Source organism: Typopeltis vanoorti, chromosome 14, assembly GCF_054136105.1.
Source record: "Typopeltis vanoorti isolate ZY-2024b chromosome 14, IOZ_Tvanoo_1.0, whole genome shotgun sequence".
Classification (NCBI taxonomy): domain Eukaryota; kingdom Metazoa; phylum Arthropoda; class Arachnida; order Uropygi; family Thelyphonidae; genus Typopeltis; species Typopeltis vanoorti.
The window spans coordinates 39,483,192-39,502,249 of record NC_143562.1 but is presented as its reverse complement, the minus strand read 5'-3'; the positions used below and the strand labels follow the sequence as shown (position 1 = coordinate 39,502,249).

The window sequence follows — 19,058 nt, the reverse complement described above, 5'->3', positions numbered from 1 at the left end:
TTCTAGATAGAAAAAATCCTGCTATTTCTATATGAGACCAGCTAACTTGCCTGAGTTGGTCACTCAGCTTCAATCTAACTGCTTTCTATCACATATACAATGGACCACAAGTAGTCAAAATGTTACTTAAAAATTATTAAGCAAATGAGAAAATACTGGGGCTGTACTGATATAGACATAAATATATATATTTAACTGCTTTTGTGCAGCACTGGCATTACTAAACTCTTCATAATCCTTTGTAATGTTATTCCCATGTTAAGATCTCCACAAATTCTATTTTGTTTCTCATTTTCCAACCAAAACTGAGTTAACAAGGATTCTTATACTAAGTTGGCAGCATTTTCTTCCACAAAACTAATCTCCTCCCACCCCAGAAAATATGCTCATACATTGACAAACATAGCAGATTGTAGAAATGGTATTAAACAGCCTGTCATTACCCAAATTAGGTTTATATAAGTTGCTCAGTTATAACAGATCATTTGGTCGTAAAAGTAAGATGGAGGAGAATAGGACACCAATTATGTTGTCTTCACTAAGTAAAAGCAACAGATTCTGTGTAAGGAAATATATCTACATTCTTTTACTGAGTGGCAACTTCAATGCATTGTGCACACTATAGATTGGGTGAAAATATTTTATTTTGTGACAAAAGGCAAATAGAATGCCACCATCTGCCTTCCGAGGGATACTGAATTTGCCTCATCAGAGAATGAGCTGACTTCAGTATCCATGTGTTAGATTTAAATTGTTCAGTAAGTCCATTTTGAATCACAGTTAATACAATAGCATATATTACCAATTATATATTTGGTTTAATCCTTTATCCAAGTGTAAGCAAACAAAGTTTGCATCTGAAGTATTTTCAGGACTGGGGCAACTCATAGTAAAGGTGGTATAAGTTCTCATCATTTGCCTTAGTATCTCCTATAATGCAAAGCACATCTCCTTGCAGACATGTATAATGCAATGCATTAAGGGAAAGACCACTACCCAGACCAGTTTCGACCTTTATTGAGGTCTCGTCAGTGGGTGCCAGACCCAGAGGTGGTGATACTAAAGTGGAAGTAATGGAGAAGTCATATTTACCTATACCAGTTGCCAAAAGGTGTCATACCTTATTATTAAAATTTTCTGGATTAGAGAAAAAACTTCCATCAATAGCATATATTATTTCATACATTGGAGAGGTTATGTTACTTGTTTATGATCTTTGTCGTATCAGTAGGATGTCCTCCTTGGATATGTTCAAGAATCTGATAGGTGAAAGAGATTTCTGTTTTTGCTTATTTCCTTACATGAGTAAGTAGATAGCATCTCTGCTCTCCAGTATATAAGTAGTTGGTTTGACTCCAATTGTAACATGGATGTTTTCTCGGTATCATTTGGTGTAGATTTTCCATTTCCCAGCAAGACTACTTGCTAGAGGCCCAAAGTAGTTGAAATGTTCCATATATGGGTTTAGAGCAGGGATTCTGGATTATCTCATCCTACTCATGGTATTAAATGTGCTATTCATTGTGGGTGTGAATAACATAAAAAAAAAAATCTTATCCACAGCCAGAATAATATGCTTTTTTCCTTCTTGTGTCATTCTAGTATTCATTGCTTTTAGTTACTAAAGCAAACATATCTTTTCATTATTAACCAGCCAACTGGATACATGGATCAAAAATATATGCTTTCTATCCATATCATTTTTCAATACTACGCAAAGGTCGTATTGATTTCAATGGACACTTTGCGTCCATGTAATTATGAATGTATATCCACGTGTTTTTTTAATAATTTAGTCAAAGTAATTACTCCAGACATCTAGAATACTTTTATCTTCAGTTTTCATATCACCTTCATCATCTCTGATTCCTTTTACAGTACTAATTTCTGAGATTTTTCAATAGTCTCCAGAATATTTTTCCACCTTGCTGATATTTATTTTCCATGTTCCTATCAACGTCTTCCCATGACTTGTTTAGTAGTTTTACACACTGCTTCACTTTTTTTTACATTTTTCTCTGTATTCTTCTTTTCCTTCACCACTACCTCTTTAACTTCCTGATCTTTGTAGACAACCTCACCACATGCCTCTCTGGATGAATCGGTCAATATTTTCTTCAGGATTTACCACTGAATCTCCAAGGTTTGGTTCTTGTTTTCATTTTTTTTTTTTTTTGAATAATGTTTGCGTATTTTAGTCTACAGTTCCTCTGAAAGCTGCTCAAGTTTGATTTGTTTTAACACTTTCTTACACACTTCTGAGAAAATAACATCGTCAATGATTATATTCTTATATCTTCTCTCCATGTGAATTTGTGCATTTTTATGTTGGAACATGGTATTAGTAATAACTAGTCTGTCTCTTAAACAGAAATCCAGCAAATATATACCATTATTATTATTGTCTTTGCTCTTTTCTGGTAATCATTTTCTACTCTGCTATTTAGATCTCCAACAAGGACTTTTCTTTTTTTTGTTGTGTCAGCTGCCTTCTTTAATGCCTTGAAAAATTCCTCCATTTCCTTACCTTCTGTGGGACCATAGGCACAAATAAGTCTCACTGTACACATTAACTCTCCTTGATATTGCCTGCCATTCAAGATTATCCTCGTATTTAATGTTGAATACTATTGCTGCTCCTTCCTTTTTCCTGATTGTTATTGCCTGAATATAATATCTTGTGTTTGTTGCTTAGAAAGGACACACTTATTATATCATCTACTACTTATCCAATTTTTTGCTAGTTCCATTGATGCTTCTTATATTGATAGTACAGATCTTGAACTCTGTTAGTGTTGAGTTGGATGTATTCCAAGATTTGTTCCTATAGCTGACTTTGTGTTGTTTTCCCTGGTTCTCTGACAGAAACAATGGAGGGCTTTGTTTAAGCAGGAGATGCCTGAGCTTGCATGAAATCCTAATGTTGTACCATCATTTTACATTATGGTTTAAAGCAATAAGAATACAACTTGGTTGGCTAAATCCCAAATTGCCAGCCCATCCTCATTCATTCAATATCCAGGCAGAAGATACCTAACAGGGTGCACCATGAGAAAGTGAGGAGTGGATATTAGGTCAGAAGCCCAAGTTGGTTCTCCACATTTCTTGAAAGATTATATGGAGATATCCTCATAGTTATACAGCTTTGATCCATACATAGACATATGTAATTGTAAAAAAAAAAAAACTAATACAGTACTGTATATTCATTACACATACTAATTATTGCAGATGTTTGATGGTTTTGAAGTACTTTGTCCAATGACATCTGTACTACTTAGTTTTTTTTTTTCATGTTGTAAATTAGTTTATAGTAATAGCAACATGCGCTACTCCAGACACTTTTGCAAACAGCTTAAAATATGGATGCTGAGCCCAGAAATGTCATTCGTTTAAAACACTCTGCCATCTGTTTAGTATGTTATGAAACAAAGCAAATGGCAGAATTCTTTAAAGCTTCAAATCTCAGTTTCTTTGTATGAGTTTGCAACGGTTCAATAGTTTGGCAGCATTTATGATGGATGTTGTAATTTCACTCCAGACAACTTGTTTTTAAGTGCTTAGTAAATGTCAAACACTTACCAGTACTACTTCAGCGGCCCTTACTGCTTGAATGTTGTTCGTAGATCATACTTTTTGAAAGTCTGTATGAGAAAAGTTGTATTTGTAGGTCAGAATATTATTTTGTTTTCATAAAGGTTACACAGCTGTTGGGTAATCAGGTTCATCATCCATTCTCATCACTTTTACATTTGAGACATATTTAGGGTTTATGTTTTATTTTCAGCAAGTATTATTTAGGTTCACTAAGAAGACAAACAAAACAGTGATGACATTATCAGCTGTGTGATCTTACTTGGAAAGTCACCTGTTATGTTTATAGCAGCACCTGCTAGGTGGCTTTGCTATTAAGTCAAAGTACTGCAACCACACATGTATGCAGCTTGCTATACACAAGGACTTACTGTACTGGAATTCTTATTTCTATATTGTACTGAGATACCATTAGAAATCTGATAAGTAGCATCAATAATAGGTGTCTTATCAAACCAATGAATATTTAATTTTTTTTAATTATTTATTGTTTTTGTTACATTTGTGTCTGTGTTAAAAATATTTAATTTATAACCCCCCCCCCCTCTTTCTTTTACAGGTCTTGTTTCAGAAGGGGAATTAAATGTTAAGTTCCCTGCTGTAAAAGCTGTTGCAAAAGACCTTTCAGGTACATTTATTAACATAATCCAGCATTTCTTTCTATTCTAACAGATAAATAATTGATTTTCTATTACAGTAATGCCCTGCTTAATGCTGCCCCATTTACCACTCTTTCATTATAGCATTCATACTTGGTTATTCCCTAGAGAGGCCATTACTGCATTATCACTAACATGTATTCATTTGGTATACTTCATGCACAATACATATACATTTTTTTGGAAAATGCAGACAAGAGCTTCTGCAACTATCAACACCAGTGGATCAGGAAATAACATCAGAAGATGCGCAGTTTCCAAGGTTTGCAGAGACTCAGCATGCTGTCTGTCCCTTATTTAAAATTAGTGAATTTCATAAAAAATCTCAAAATTGCAGTATTGTTTTACTGTGTTTGTATTTTCATCTATCTAATAAAATGTTATACTGACCCCATTTAGTGCTCCACTTTCTAGGAACATATCCAGGGTATTACTGTATTATATAAGCATGATTAATATTGACTGATTTATGGTTTATTGGTACAAGAATAGCAAAGATCATACTGCACCAAAACAACAGTTACAGCAGTAGAAAGTAATAATAAAGTGGTATATTAGTAAATAATATGTACTGCCCAAAAATGCCAAAATTTATAAATTCAGCAGTTCAGTATCTACATTCATAATCAAATGTGCCTAGATAAATTCTTTGTAAAAAGTTAAACGCATTATGCAATTTGTCCAAGTCTGATAACAGCTTCTTGAGCATATCTGGCTCAGATAATTAATAAAAATTTCATTCCTCTCTAATGTGGAAGTGCTGGCACTCCATCAGAAGGTGAAATGTGTTGCATGTTCACGCATAGGTGGGTTGCCAGCCTTCAGGAAATAAGGATGCGTGAGATGATTGTGACCTATGCAGAGTCTAGCAAGAACAGCTTCCTCTCTTCTGTTTCTACATCGACTAGACTGCCAATGGTTAATCTTGTGCAATTTGTTTGCCATTGGGTAATTACCTTTAATATCATAAGCCATCTAAAGTCTGTATATGGGACTGTTAAAAAGTACATGGAAAAAGTATGAGCTGATCTAGCAGCTTCATCTGCAATCTCATTTCTTTTAATTCCAATGTGGCTGGGAATTCAGCACAATCAAACATCAAAATTAAGGGTCTTTATTTTGTACAACAGTTATAAAACCTCACAAAGCACTGGATGTGAATTATATATAGGAGAAAAGATGGCCTGTAATGAACTCAATGAGTCTGTATAAATTACACTTTTGGTAGTGTTTTTCTTTTGCATGCAACTCTGCTATATAATTACTGCAAATAAGTAGGATATAGTAATGTCAGGAAAAAAAAAAAGCAGCAGCACAAGCAGAGGTCCCAGATCATGAACCACCACTATAGATGGGCAAGAAATCAGAATAAGCTACTCTGAGTGCATTAAAGAATTGCAAGCAGATGGAGCATGAGACTTCTGTAGTCAACAAAGGGACATATGTGATATTGAGCTTCCCAATGCAGAGAAAAGATACTAGTCCACATATGACTCTGGAAGAAGCTTTATTTTTAGGACATAGTTAAGAGACAACTGTTTTTTTGTCTAAGCAATAGAGTAAGTTCATTTGCTTTGTAGTCTTGTTCATAGTCTTTGAATGGGTGATGTGTGAAAAGCACCAGTAGCTATTCGTATACTTGATGGATAGGGTCCAATCAGTGGAATGTGCTCTCCCTTGCAGAACTGTAAACCAGTGACCCATAATCGTGCTTTGACCATACACGTGAATGATAGAGGAAGAGCAAGAAACATTGCTCAGCATCCCATTCTGTAGAGAATGGAGTGAGAGATTCAATGCTTTTTGCATTTGTTCCTAAGTTGACGATGTGTGTAAAGAATTAAGCTTTCTTTCAAAGATGAGTCCCAAGAACTTGGCCTCTGGTTCTACTGGAATAATACTTTGTCCAAATCCTAAATCATTATCTGAGAAAAGGATACATGATTAGTTGTCTTTCAATTATTTTGCAACAGAGGTATTTTAATATGCCATATCTCCAGGGTGTGGCATAAGCTTTTTCCATGTCAAAGAAGACTGAAAAAAGATTTTCTCATTTCAGGAAAACATCTCTTATGTTTATAAATGGACCAGTGTTTGATTGATGTCTATGAACAGCACATTGTGTGTGTTGGAAAAGAAGTTTGTTCCTTTTTAAATACCAGAGAACCATTTTTTTTCAATATCTTACAAAGACAGCTGATCAGAGCAATAGGTTGATAATTGCTTCTGTTAGATCCTTTGAGGATTTTGAGATGGTAATGACAATTGACCTATGCCATGCATCTGGAAACTCTTCCTCTGAAAGCATTCTTTTGTGTGGTAAAAAAAAGGAGATCCAGAAAATGTTTTATCATTTCATAAAAGGATGTCATCAGGATCTACTACACTGGCATGACAGAGTAGAAGAGCTCTTTTTAGTTTCTCCTTAATAAAAAGGCTGATTGTATGGCTATCTCACATTAGTAGAAAAATTTAGTCACTGTTTCTCTTTAAATATTAAAAATTCAGAATAGGAAGCTGTTGTTAAGATTCTAGCAAAATTATCTTCCCAAGTGTCTGCAATAGCTTTAGGATCAGCAACAACACATCCATTCTGTTTGGAACATAATGGATGCATAGACAAACGATGCAGTCTATACCTACCCTTTATGTTCTGGATTTCATCCAATACAGTTTTTGCATTGGTTGTTTGATTAATTGATGATGAAAATTTGACTGTTTTTTACTCTAGCATCTCATATAACATTCTTTGGCCTAGGCATGTTTAAAGGCTATTACAGTATATTTGATGTGGTGGGGTATCTACAAAATTGAGATGATGTTTTTGGAATTGCAGCCATTGCTGCCCATACAATACAATCTGTAATATACTTAATTGCTTCAACATTAAATTTGCAAGATGAAAAAAGTATTCATTTTCCATGTATGTTTTCCAATATCAGGAGAATTGTTACTTCCATAGATGTTCTTTTTGACATCCCAAATAGGCAGGGGGGGGAGCAGATTGTAAGATCTGCCGCAGAGTACAAGCAGGTAATGGAAAAAGTATAGACTATTATTAAGAAGAGAGAGATCATGATTTGGGCACTGGCTCAATAATACAACCTCATCCATTCAGGTTGGCACTACTCCAAAGAGTATTGTGTCCATTAAAGTCACCCATGAGAAGTATTGGCTTCTCATGGGTGAGAAGCCATGAGACAGTTGATAATCTTAAATAAATGAGATTGAACTTGCAATATAACTCACAATCCAGTAGTAAATAAATAAATGGAACATACTGTAATAATAAATCACAAAGATATGCGAAATGCTACTGTTTCCAGAGCAGTATTAAGTTGGACATATTGGAAAGGAGTATGATGCCCACTAGTATAGCTACATCACCATGAGCCAGGCCATCTCCAGTAAGGGAAGTTCTGTCCTTACAAATACAGTTGGATCCTCACCAGGTTTTAAATATGTTCCTTGCAATGGCAAAACCCATGTCAGTTAGTTCCACTGTAGAAATCTAGCTATTGTCCTCAACATGTCTTGTCCAATTTCTGACATGTTGAGGACTCAACTTTGTCTGTTGATTTAGGGAAGTAAGTATGGACAGCCAGTGTCCATCTCTTCTTCTGGAAAAACATACATCATCTGATGTGTCTATCATTTGGCAAGTTTAGTTTACTTATGGTGGATACAGAAGTTTTCTTTTTTTTTTTTTTTTCTGTGGGGGCTGTCTGGTGGTTTATCTTGAAGCGAGATCCTTGCCATAATTTTCTTGAGCAGTGGGTTCTCAAATGGGATCATTTTTGGAGTTCTTTTGCAAGTGAAACCGTAAGCAAGTGGTACAACTGACACACTCCACATAGAAACACTCATCATCATCATGAAGTTCAGGTATAATGGGGAAATTATCAGATGAGGGAATAGACATATGGATTCGAGTTGCTAACGTGTTTCCACAATGATATCACCAGATCGTAGTTTTTTTTAACTGTTCTGGGAGATCGTACCAGTCCTACATCCTTCTGGATAAAGGGTAGATTTTTACTGTTGGCTGTCGTGTCAAAGCAGTGCAACACTATACCAAGACCCCCTCCAGATGTCCATGGATTGCACTGTATGGCAAACATGATGGCAGGGTGTTGAATCTTAGTGATGGTAGTCTGGAAAACAGGATAGCATAAAAAGATTTGCCAGAAGTACAACAAAGAATCTTTTAACCAGACTAGATGAAAAAATTTGTGAGAAATGACCCAGTTCACAGAAGAAAAAAATCATCTTTCATCAGAACAATGCACCTGCCCACAAAAGTGTTTTGGCAATGGGAAAATTAAGAGATCTGCACTATGAATTGTTGGAACATCCACCCTATTCCCCAGATTTGACTCTCTCTGACTTCTATCTAAAACTCTTCCTCGCTGGGCAGCGTTTTTCTTTGAATCAAGAGATGATTGCAGCTGTAGAGAGGTATTTTGCAGATCTTACTGAGAACCACTACAGGGACTGGATAATGGTGCATTGCTGGAATAAATGTATTAGTCTTAAGGGAGATTATGTTGAAAAATAAAAAAAAAATTTTGAAATTATAAATTTGTTTTTTCATTGTTAGGCCAAGAACTTTTCAGACCACCCTTGTAAAAGTGATCATCGACTCTATGATTTCATAATTTTTAGAAACCTTAGAAGGCAGATTGTTTTCAGAGTTAATTTGAGACTACATGCTTGTAATAAAGCTGGTCATCATGACTTATCAATTAGTATATATTTGTATTTAAATTGTAATTTTTTTTTTTTTTAAATTCAGGAAGACTCATTACAGAATATTCGAAAAGAAAAAAAAAAAAGATGATTTATTTACTTGACAGTAGATTTTAATTACGCTTCGCAACCATATGCCTGGGGAAGGAGTGTCCTAGGTCGGTGACGTGAGGAGCTGAAGGATGTTCCTCAGCCATAGCCAAGTTAGCCGGCCTTGGGCGTGGACAGCAGGGTTTTTCATCCCGCAAAGCAGGCAAACTGGCCTTGAGAACTCAACACTACAGGCCATAGGATACACCGGGGCATAAGGCTGACCACCTTATCGGAGTGAGGTCCGATGATCAATGGACCCTCGGCACCACAAGGTAAAAGAGGGTATAAGGAAGATGAGATGAGATAGATTTTAATTACTTGAACATTTATAGGAACTTAATGTAATGTAGTGCAAATAATATTACATCACAAAGACTGCAAATAATGGTAAAGTCATTATTTAAGTCAGCCAAACACTGCCTTAATCTTTTGATTGGAAGAAACTCAATTATTGTGCAAAAAATGGTCTCATAGTGATTTTAGCATGTAAAATACTTTTGAGGATCTTTAATAAGGTAAATTAAAAATTGCCTCTGAGAATAGTCATAATGGAATGTAACAGTGCTATGGCAAGTAAAATAACTTCCAGGGTGTATGATTATTATAGGGGAAAAAACTGGTTCCATATGTCAAGTTTGGGAAATATTATAGACGTGTTTTCTCCCTCCCAATCCCCACAATCGTTTGCATCCCATCACATGTACATAAATGTATGATGCATGGTCTGCTGAATTAAATATAAGTAAATTTGTAATATAGTACCAATAAAAAAAAAGCACTTTTTTTTTTTTTACTAGTAATTGATATTTGTTAGGCCAGACTAAATATATTTACTATATGCATGTTATTTTTTTTTTAAATAACATACAGGGTGTTCGGGATAAATTTGACAGTTTTGTAAGGAAAAAGAAAATCTTCTTTGTATCTATTAAATTTAATGAATTGACAAAAAAACATTACAGGCAGAGTTAATTACAATACTATCAACAAGATTTACTCAAAATAACCACCATTAGCATCGATCACAGCTTCAATTCTGCTTCGGAACCTCGAACAAGCTGATGCTACAGTCTCCCTGGGAAGGGCCGCAAAAACTGTTTTAATTTTATCCATTAACTGGGCTTTTGTATTACTGGAAGTGCGATTGGTGTCTTTTTCAACTGCGCCCCATACAAAATAATCCATGGGGTTAAGGTCTGGGGAGTTTGGAGGCCAAACATTTGGACTGGTGAAGTCGTAGAAATTTTCAGACAACCATTTTTGACTTTTCCCAGAGGTGTGGCAAGGGGCCGAATCCTGCTGCCATACATACGGCCTACCATTGGCTACCCTTGTTATCCAGGGCTTGACTACAGTTAGCAACTCCACGAACAAAGCCCGAATTCCAATGCCAGGGTTCTTCAACACCTGTTCCTGCAGATTTGCGAGGAATTCTGCTGTACGAACGCAATCAGATCGTCTGCTAGGGATCTTTCTTCTTGCTACATCCTCGTAGTCACCATTGCAAGTCTCTAGTTCATGCCTGATTGTTTTTACTGTATTCAGGGAGCATTGGGCAGCAGTCGTAATATCCTTATTTTGATGGCGGGCACGAATCATCATGATACAAGTTATTCTCTTCCATGATTCAGGTGGGTTCCAGCTATCCATCCTTTCTGACATCTTGTATATGAATGAAGAAGGGTCCAAACTTTTAAATGAAGAGAAGTGTGTGTTAATACATGTAACTTACGGAAAAATATAATTAATTATAAATATGTCAAATTTATCCCGAACACCCTGTATATAACTTCATGAACAATAGTTATGTTTCTGTGGTTTAATTTTATTTATCTCGCGTAGCATGATTTTCCTTATTGACACTCGCATGACATTCGAAGTTTTGTATTTTACAAGGATCCATAACAGGCCCCAGATCATGTTGGGAAACCATATCTGTACAGAATACCTGTTTTTTTTACCCCAAAATAAAACATTTCTGTAGTATATGCAAGTCAATAGATATTATTTATAGGACAAATCTACAGTAAGCGATGACTATCACTTATGCATATGTTTTCTGCAGAGCACATTAATCATTCCAAATGTCAGAAAATTTTTTTAAATAATTATTACATATTCTTTTCATCAGCTTTCAAACATTATTTGAGTAAGAGAATGAACTAATAAATATTTATTTATTTATATATATAGGCAAACACCCAGTTTCCTTTCTCATGGAACTGTGTAGCAAACGCAAGTGGCCAGCACCAGAATACACCTTGCTTGTGGATGAAGGTCCTTGTCACAAGAAAAATTTTCTTTTTAAAGTATGTGCTTTCAATTTCAATATCACCCTACTATATTTTCCAAAAAAATAAATATTTTTGTTTGGAATTTAATTTTCTTTATGCAGTCAAACATGAAATACATATTAAATAATTAAGATAATCAACGATATAAAAGGTTTTGGTTTTTAGCAGTTCTTTAGAGAGAGAGTGGTTTTTTTTTTTTTTTAGCTCATTTTCAGAGCACAGTTTTGTCATTCAAATTATTTTTATTCATTTCACCTTCCAACAAGAGCTTTTACATGGTTTCACTATAATATATTGGCCTATTTGTAGATGCTATATATTCTTGGCCTGCTTTGCTGAAGGAAAAAGCTATAGCATGTGTGTAGGAGGAACTGTCTAAATAGTCAAAACTGGGAAAGGAAGGGATTTCTATTTTATGGTGGAGAATCTCCATAAAATAGTCAAAACAAGAGCTTTTAAAGTACATAAGTTAACCTCTCATGCAAACTATTTTTCCTCCTGAGTGCATCTAAACTAGCCAGTTAATAGACCAAATCACATGGTATTAGCTTCCTCACCATTGACTCTAAATAGCCAAATGCTTTGCTTAAAGCTTATAATAAAAGGCACATGTAGGATTCTCTAATTTTCTTCACTCGACATAGTCGCTCAGCTACAAATATGCAAAGTATGTGAATGTCTGTTTCTACTATGTATCAGTTATTTTCTATTAACTGACCAAATTGTTCTTGTAACTATAATACCAGTGATAGTTACATTATGCAAATACACAAGAAAAAAATCTCTTTAAACCAGACTGCTTATTTAAAAATATATGAACTCAAGAGCTTGAGTAATAATGGAGGAGACTATTCCATCTCTATACTATACAAAATGATACAGTAAGTAAGATTTGTTACATTTTTGGCATTGTGTGTGTGTAAATATATATAATATTCTCTCCTTTTAATTAGAGACCATTTCAGAATGAATGTTACCATATAAATTGCTTTAATGACTAAATCTTATGTAACTGATTTTTTTTTAATCAGCAGAAAGGCATAATTTGCATTTAATTGTACTAGTTTTCTTTTATACATTGTTTTTGTCACAAATTTCCTTAATCTTTTTTTTTTTCTTAAAGGTCTGTGTTAATAATGTAGAGTATCGGCCTGCAACTACAAGTTCAAATAAAAAACAAGCCAAGGCAAATGCTGCTATCCTCTGTCTGCAGTCATTAGGTGTATTAACCAAGCCATCTTAGTGTCAAATAACTTGTTTATATAAATATATATAATATGGGAATGAGTTGTGATCTCTGTATGATGTGTAAAAAGGAACTTTTTTAGCTGTAAAAGTATTTGTATAAATACTTCTTTTTTTATGATGTCTTGATTATTTTATTCAGTTTCCATTACAGAACATTAATTATTGAGAGTAAGTGCAACGATGTTTATGGATTTCTAATTGTTCATTTTGCAGTTTTAAACTAGTTAATAATAGACTCCAGCAACAGATTAAAAAAAGAACAACGAATTTGAATTAGGTCCAGGTGCATGCATCTACCCTCCACTTTTTTTTTGAAAGAGATAGTGGGGTATCTTCAATTATGATAGGTGAAATGCAATTACAGTATTAATCACTATGCATATTCTATTTGTGTTGTTCTTTCTTTGTAAGAAAAATCATATAAATAAAACAATTTCTCACTACTACAGCACATCCCCTTTGCCATAAAGCTATTGAGAAGACATGGTGTAGCTTCCTCTGACTATAAAAAGAAGTATCTAAAGAATTTATTTAAATCACATCAGTATACTATAATGGGAGCAAACATAATAATTAATTCAGTTCAATAAATAGAGATGTATGTACTGATATATTTTTGTGTTCAGTGCTGATCCTTGTAGTTTGCTATTTAAAAGTGTCAAAAGTATCTCAAGAAAGTTATAGCAAGAAATGGAGCAAGCAAAGAAGTGTTTTTTTTATATACAGGTAACCCTCGTATAACGGAGATGTTAGGTTCCACAGAAATGCTGCATTATATGAGACTCTGATCACATAGAAAAAGTAGGGTTATATTCAGAAATAGTTTTTTTTTTAAATTATATAAACAATGACATCCAACAAAAATATTTTTTCATTTAATTCAGGTAATTCATATAAACTATGAAACAAAATCCATAGTATAAACTTATAAAAATACAAATTGTAGGTAAACTTCATTGTGCATAATTTAATCGTCATCACTGTCTTCAAAACTAACATTCGTAGATGTCCTTTATTTACAAGTGGCCAGACATCGTCATCACTTGAAACCTCTTGGACATCATTTGTATAATTCTCATTGCATACTTCTGCTGGTTTAGTTATCAAGAAGTCAGTAATAAGACCTTGCTTACCACTATGCTGCATTTTTTTTTTTTTTTATTAAGTTCATAATATGGAGAAATATCCAATTGTCTCGTGAATTTTCCCGGAGTGCTCCATTGAGGGATCATTATCTATAAAATACCTTCTTACCTTTCTTGCCATGTCCAATCCTTCTGCTAATTTCTTTAAACTGAATTCTTTAACAAAACTTTCCCTGCCATTTGGTTCGAAGTCATTAATTGTACCAGTTCCTCCTCATTTAACTCTATTTCCTAATCAATTAATTCACTAATTTCAATTCACTAATTTTCAATGATATCGCAAAAGCCCTCTCTGTGGCCATTACTATAAAAATAAAATTTTTACATAAAAAAGCATTACATATTGTATGTAACTCACCAGAAAATAAAGTGCTCAGTTGAGATTAACACACTTATGATTTTTAATGCGCTTTCCTGGCAGAAAACGAAGACAACTTTCAACAATAAACACTTTATACCGTAAACCAGCTGTGGGCCGTGAAATAATGAAAACAAATTGAAAATGTTTTAAGACTAAGTAGATTTTTTTATCTTAAAAGAAACGTTTAATTTTTATTATTTATTTTTTGTTATTTTTTATATTTTAATGGAAAAAAATAACATTGGTGCGGATTCACAAATTTTGCTTGCTACGTATTTCAGCGCGCTTAATGAATATTAGCAAATATATGCTTATTCATATAAGTTTCATTTCAAAGCAAAAATCTAAGAATTGCAGTCTCAAATATTTCACCTGATATTGGTGTAGCAGTATTCAAACACATCCATCACATTAAACTTCTTTTATGTTTTTAATTCTTTCTTTATTACTAATCGTTTTACATTTCATGTGCTTGTACTGCAAATGTACAATAACAATATATCTATCTATATAAAAATGAGACAATGTGCCATGTGTATGCAAAACGCTAAAATTGAAATATTTGCATTTGATTTTTGTAATATTCGCTGTGTATGTTTTGTATTGAATATTATAATAATATATGTATATTACGATTTTTTTGAGGGGGGGGGGTATTTTAATTTTTCTAAAGGGGGCCCTGACATCCAGAAGTTTGGGAAGCACTGAAGTAAACAACTGACGAACATGCGTGCTAAAGGGTATTTCCCATAATATAAATTCGATACTTATAACTACCTGCATGATATGGGCAGACACAAATTTAATGAAGATAAAATTTGATTTTTAAGTCACACTGTGAAAATTATATGAAAAGATAAAGGGTTATTACAATTTGTACACCGCTTATATCGAAACCGCATTATAAGTCACACTGTGAAAATTATATGAAAAGATAAAGGGTTATTGCAATTTGTACACCGCTTATATCGAAACCGCATTATACAAGGGTTACCTGTATATACAGGGTGTTCGGGATAAATTTGACAGTTTCGTAAGGAAAAAGAAAATCTTCTTTGTATCTATTAAATTTAATGAATTGACAAAAAAACATTACAGGCAGAGTTAATTACAATACTATCAACAAGATTTACTCAAAATAACCACCATTAGCATCGATCACAGCTTCAATTCTGCTTCGGAACCTCGAACAAGCTGATGCTACAGTCTCCCTGGGAAGGGCCGCAAAAACTGTTTTAATTTTATCCATTAACTGGGCTTTTGTATTACTGGAAGTGCGATTGGTGTCTTTTTCAACTGCGCCCCATACAAAATAATCCATGGGGTTAAGGTCTGGGGAGTTTGGAGGCCAAACATTTGGACTGGTGAAGTCGTAGAAATTTTCAGACAACCATTTTTGACTTTTCCCAGAGGTGTGGCAAGGGGTCGAATCCTGCTGCCATACATACGGCCTACCATTGGCTACCCTTGTTATCCAGGGCTTGACTACAGTTAGCAACTCCACGAACAAAGCCCGAATTCCAATGCCAGGGTTCTTCAACACCTGTTCCTGCAGATTTGCGAGGAATTCTGCTGTACGAACGCAATCAGATCGTCTGCTAGGGGTCTTTCTTCTTGCTACATCCTCGTAGTCACCATTGCAAGTCTCTAGTTCATGCCTGATTGTTTTTACTGTATTCAGGGAGCATTGGGCAGCAGTCGTAATATCCTTATTTTGATGGCGGGCACGAATCATCATGATACAAGTTATTCTCTTCCATGATTCAGGTGGGTTCCAGCTATCCATCCTTTCTGACATCTTGTATATGAATGAAGAAGGGTCCAAACTTTTAAATGAAGAGAAGTGTGTGTTAATACATGTAACTTACGGAAAAATATAATTAATTATAAATATGTCAAATTTATCCCGAACACCCTGTATGTTAATCATGCCACAAAAAAGAAAAGGTTCTGGAAAACTTGAGAATGGAAATATTTCAAGTTTTGCAGTGGCCTGACAATCATTTTATTCTGTAACTGTGTCATTCTAGTTATAGAATAAAATGATTGCTATTGTATTCTTAGTATAATGCAAATAATTTTTCCATTTCATGATTAGTGTATTCGGTGTTTGAAATAGGACTTTTTTTAAGAATGTCATTGAAAGGTATGCATAATTAGGCTAAATATGACTTGAAACTATTTTCATTGTTGAAGAAAACTTAGCATCTCAGAAGACAACTTATGCTAAACACTGTGAGATGCCCAGATAAGGATCATACTTTTAGTAGATAGTGGCTGTTGCGCTGTGAAGCAATTACATTGAACAGAGAAAGAAGATATAGTTTGTCATTTAAGAAGAAAGTTAAACATGTTAAATATGAACACAGTCCATTCTCACTATAACAAACCACTGAAAGTCCCAACCGAGCATTAATGCTATTGTAAAGGAAACTCAATAGTATAACAACCTTTCATTGTAATAAATTATTCCTTTGATTCCAACAGATTATGCGTGTATTTGAAACCTGTACAAAAATTTGTTATGCCATCTCTTGTCTTAGTTGGAACTTTATTTTTTTATGTAATTCTTGCTATCTACATTTCTTCTAGTGTTCAGTGGAATTCGAAAGGAGAAGCCATTTAGAGTTGTGAAGATAACTTCACTTTTTGGGTAGTTAGACTGTATAGTTGAAGGTCTAGATGTGAACCATATAGATGATAAATAACATACTTACACATAGGTGTTTTTTATGTGGCTCCCATCCATGAAAGGTCACCACTCTTTAGCACATTAGTAAACAGTGGGTGGACTTTTTTATCTTAATCCATTTTTGATTTCTTGAGTGGAAGACAGGAAACACAGATAACAGAACAGAATATATTCCAAATGTTTCTAATAAAGAAGTTTCCACTTAAACCTATTTTAAACTTCTAATTAAAATAATTTTTGCTTTTGCAGTCGATATTCCTTGCACTCTTACATTTCACTTTTATGGAAAGGTTCTTAATAAACTGACCATAAACTTATAGTTCTGTCAGAAGAGCCAGCAGCAAATAAATTTGAGAACTTTCTAATTTTTCTTGAAGAAAATTGAACACAGTTCACTTTATCTTGATGGTGCTGCAATACAGCTAAAGGTTTAAATGATTTCCAACTGAAAATACGTAATCTATTGTCCCATCCTGCAGACACCATAATTTTTCCATCATTTCTAATAGCCAGTGACGATATTCCAGGATTTGTTATACTTATCTTCTTTTTCTCCTGAGGTTTTCCCACATTAGATATAGACCAAAAACATAATTCATTGTCTACAGATCCAGACACACCTTGTTGCCTGTGTTGGCCATCAAAGTTTAAACATATAACTGCCTCTTTATGGAAATTTTGTTTAAAGATTGGTTTATCATCACGATAATCCCAAGTTATAAGGTTGCCATCCTCATATCCACATATAAGCATAACATCACAGTAACTACAAGAAGTCAACTTCATACACATAAGCTGACCATGTTTTTCATCCTTGTGCATAAATGTTCTCACTGTATCACATTTTTCCATGTCAATGACTGATGCCTGAGACATTTCAGCTGTTGGAACTGCAATAAGAGTTCTCAAACCATCTGATAAAAAACTGCACTGACAGAATCCTACAGATGCAACTGAAAAGTTACCTGAAATGAAAATAATATTATTAAAAGGCAAATTATTAGAGGTATTTTCTTTACATACGTATGTTCTGACAATGTGTAAGTCAACAATTATGTTTATTGTGTAACAAACACTTCTACCATGCATCACTTACCTGAGAAAGAGATCTGGGTTTAAACTGTATGATAGGAACATGTACTATAGGTTGGCCATCCCTGCCTTAAGTTTAGCCCTGGTGCTCCAGAAGATGCACCAAGGCTGTACAAATGAAGAACCAAGCATACTGCAACTGGCTATTATCAAGAACTCTGCCTTCTCTCACCATATGCCAAAGCCTAAAACAGTTCAAATCGTCAATGCATCCAAAGAGCCACAAGCAGGAAACTTACATTGTGCCCAAATGGCAGCCACACATTTTGGTCTCTGGCCAAAACTTTTGTTGTCCAACACTCTTCTCCTGCACTCAGGTGGGCCTATTGCACCATCACCCACAGAGAAAGCCAATCTCCAATACTTTTCCTCAAATGTCCCTCGCCCCCCCCCCCCAACTATTCCAAACATGCAATGCTGCCTCCTCTGACCTTTCACCAGGAAGTGATCAGAAAAATCCTATCCAAATTAGATACCAGAAAGTCCCCTGGACCTGGCAGCATTCTTCCAGTTGTCCTGAAGATTTGTGCATCAGGGTTGACTCCTCTTCTATGTTGCCTCTTTACTCTTACTCCACAGGCATCTACCCTATTCCCAAGAAGGATGACAGATCCTTGCCATCAAACTATCACCCAATCTCTCTTACCTCAATCCTCTTGTAATGGAGAGATCCATCAACCACCAGTCTCTATACTATCTTGAAATACTCGGCTAATAAACAACCACCAGTATGGATTCTGCCAATGCTGTTCAATGGGGGGGGGGGGGGGATTTGCTCACCTATGTTACACACCTCTGGATAAGCACTATGGAAAAGTTTGGCAAATCCCAAGTGGTTGCACTAGATATATCTCCAATGCTTTCTACCGGATCTGGCACAAGGGCTATTATGTAAGCTTCCATTAGTCGGTCTGTCCAGTGGCTTCTGTATCTGGGTTGCAGTTTTCTCAGTGAACACACATCGAATGTGATGGTTGATGATTCCAACTATGAAACTAATATTGTAGTTTCTTACCTACCCTGTTTCTTCTACACATCAATGACCTGTTCTGGTTGACCACTAATCCAATACACAGTTTTGCCGCAACAGTACACCTCACAGAATAACAACCTTATCAATTTCAATGCCTG

General features: G+C 34.8%; 2 protein-coding genes across 5 annotated transcripts in view; one reads left to right on the top strand and one right to left on the bottom strand.

The window, feature by feature from the left end:
* The window catches only part of LOC150099385 (uncharacterized), a 237,457-nt gene extending 224,707 nt beyond the window's left edge, over nt 1-12,750 (top strand). For all 3 annotated transcript variants that reach the window (XM_090403698.1, XM_090403700.1, XM_090403697.1), the window contains 3 exons: nt 4,154-4,222; nt 11,289-11,404; nt 12,513-12,750. In XM_090403698.1, coding sequence (XP_090259824.1) covers nt 4,154-4,222; nt 11,289-11,404; nt 12,513-12,632 — 305 coding nt within the window. In that variant the 3' untranslated portion in view covers nt 12,633-12,750. The remainder of the gene's footprint in view (nt 1-4,153; nt 4,223-11,288; nt 11,405-12,512) is intronic.
* Nucleotides 1-19,058, bottom strand: part of LOC150099384 (guanine nucleotide-binding protein subunit beta-like protein 1) — an 82,103-nt gene that overhangs the window by 17,880 nt on the left and 45,165 nt on the right. Inside the window, exon 3 of one of the 2 annotated variants that reach the window (XR_016549349.1) lies at nt 16,861-17,800. Coding sequence is in view for 1 of the 2 variants with exons in the window: in XM_090403702.1 (XP_090259828.1) it covers nt 17,130-17,800 (671 nt within the window). In the remaining variant the exon portion in view is untranslated. Of the gene's footprint in view, nt 1-16,392; nt 17,801-19,058 lie in introns of those variants that run through there. The other variant, XM_090403702.1, reaches the window with a different exon arrangement.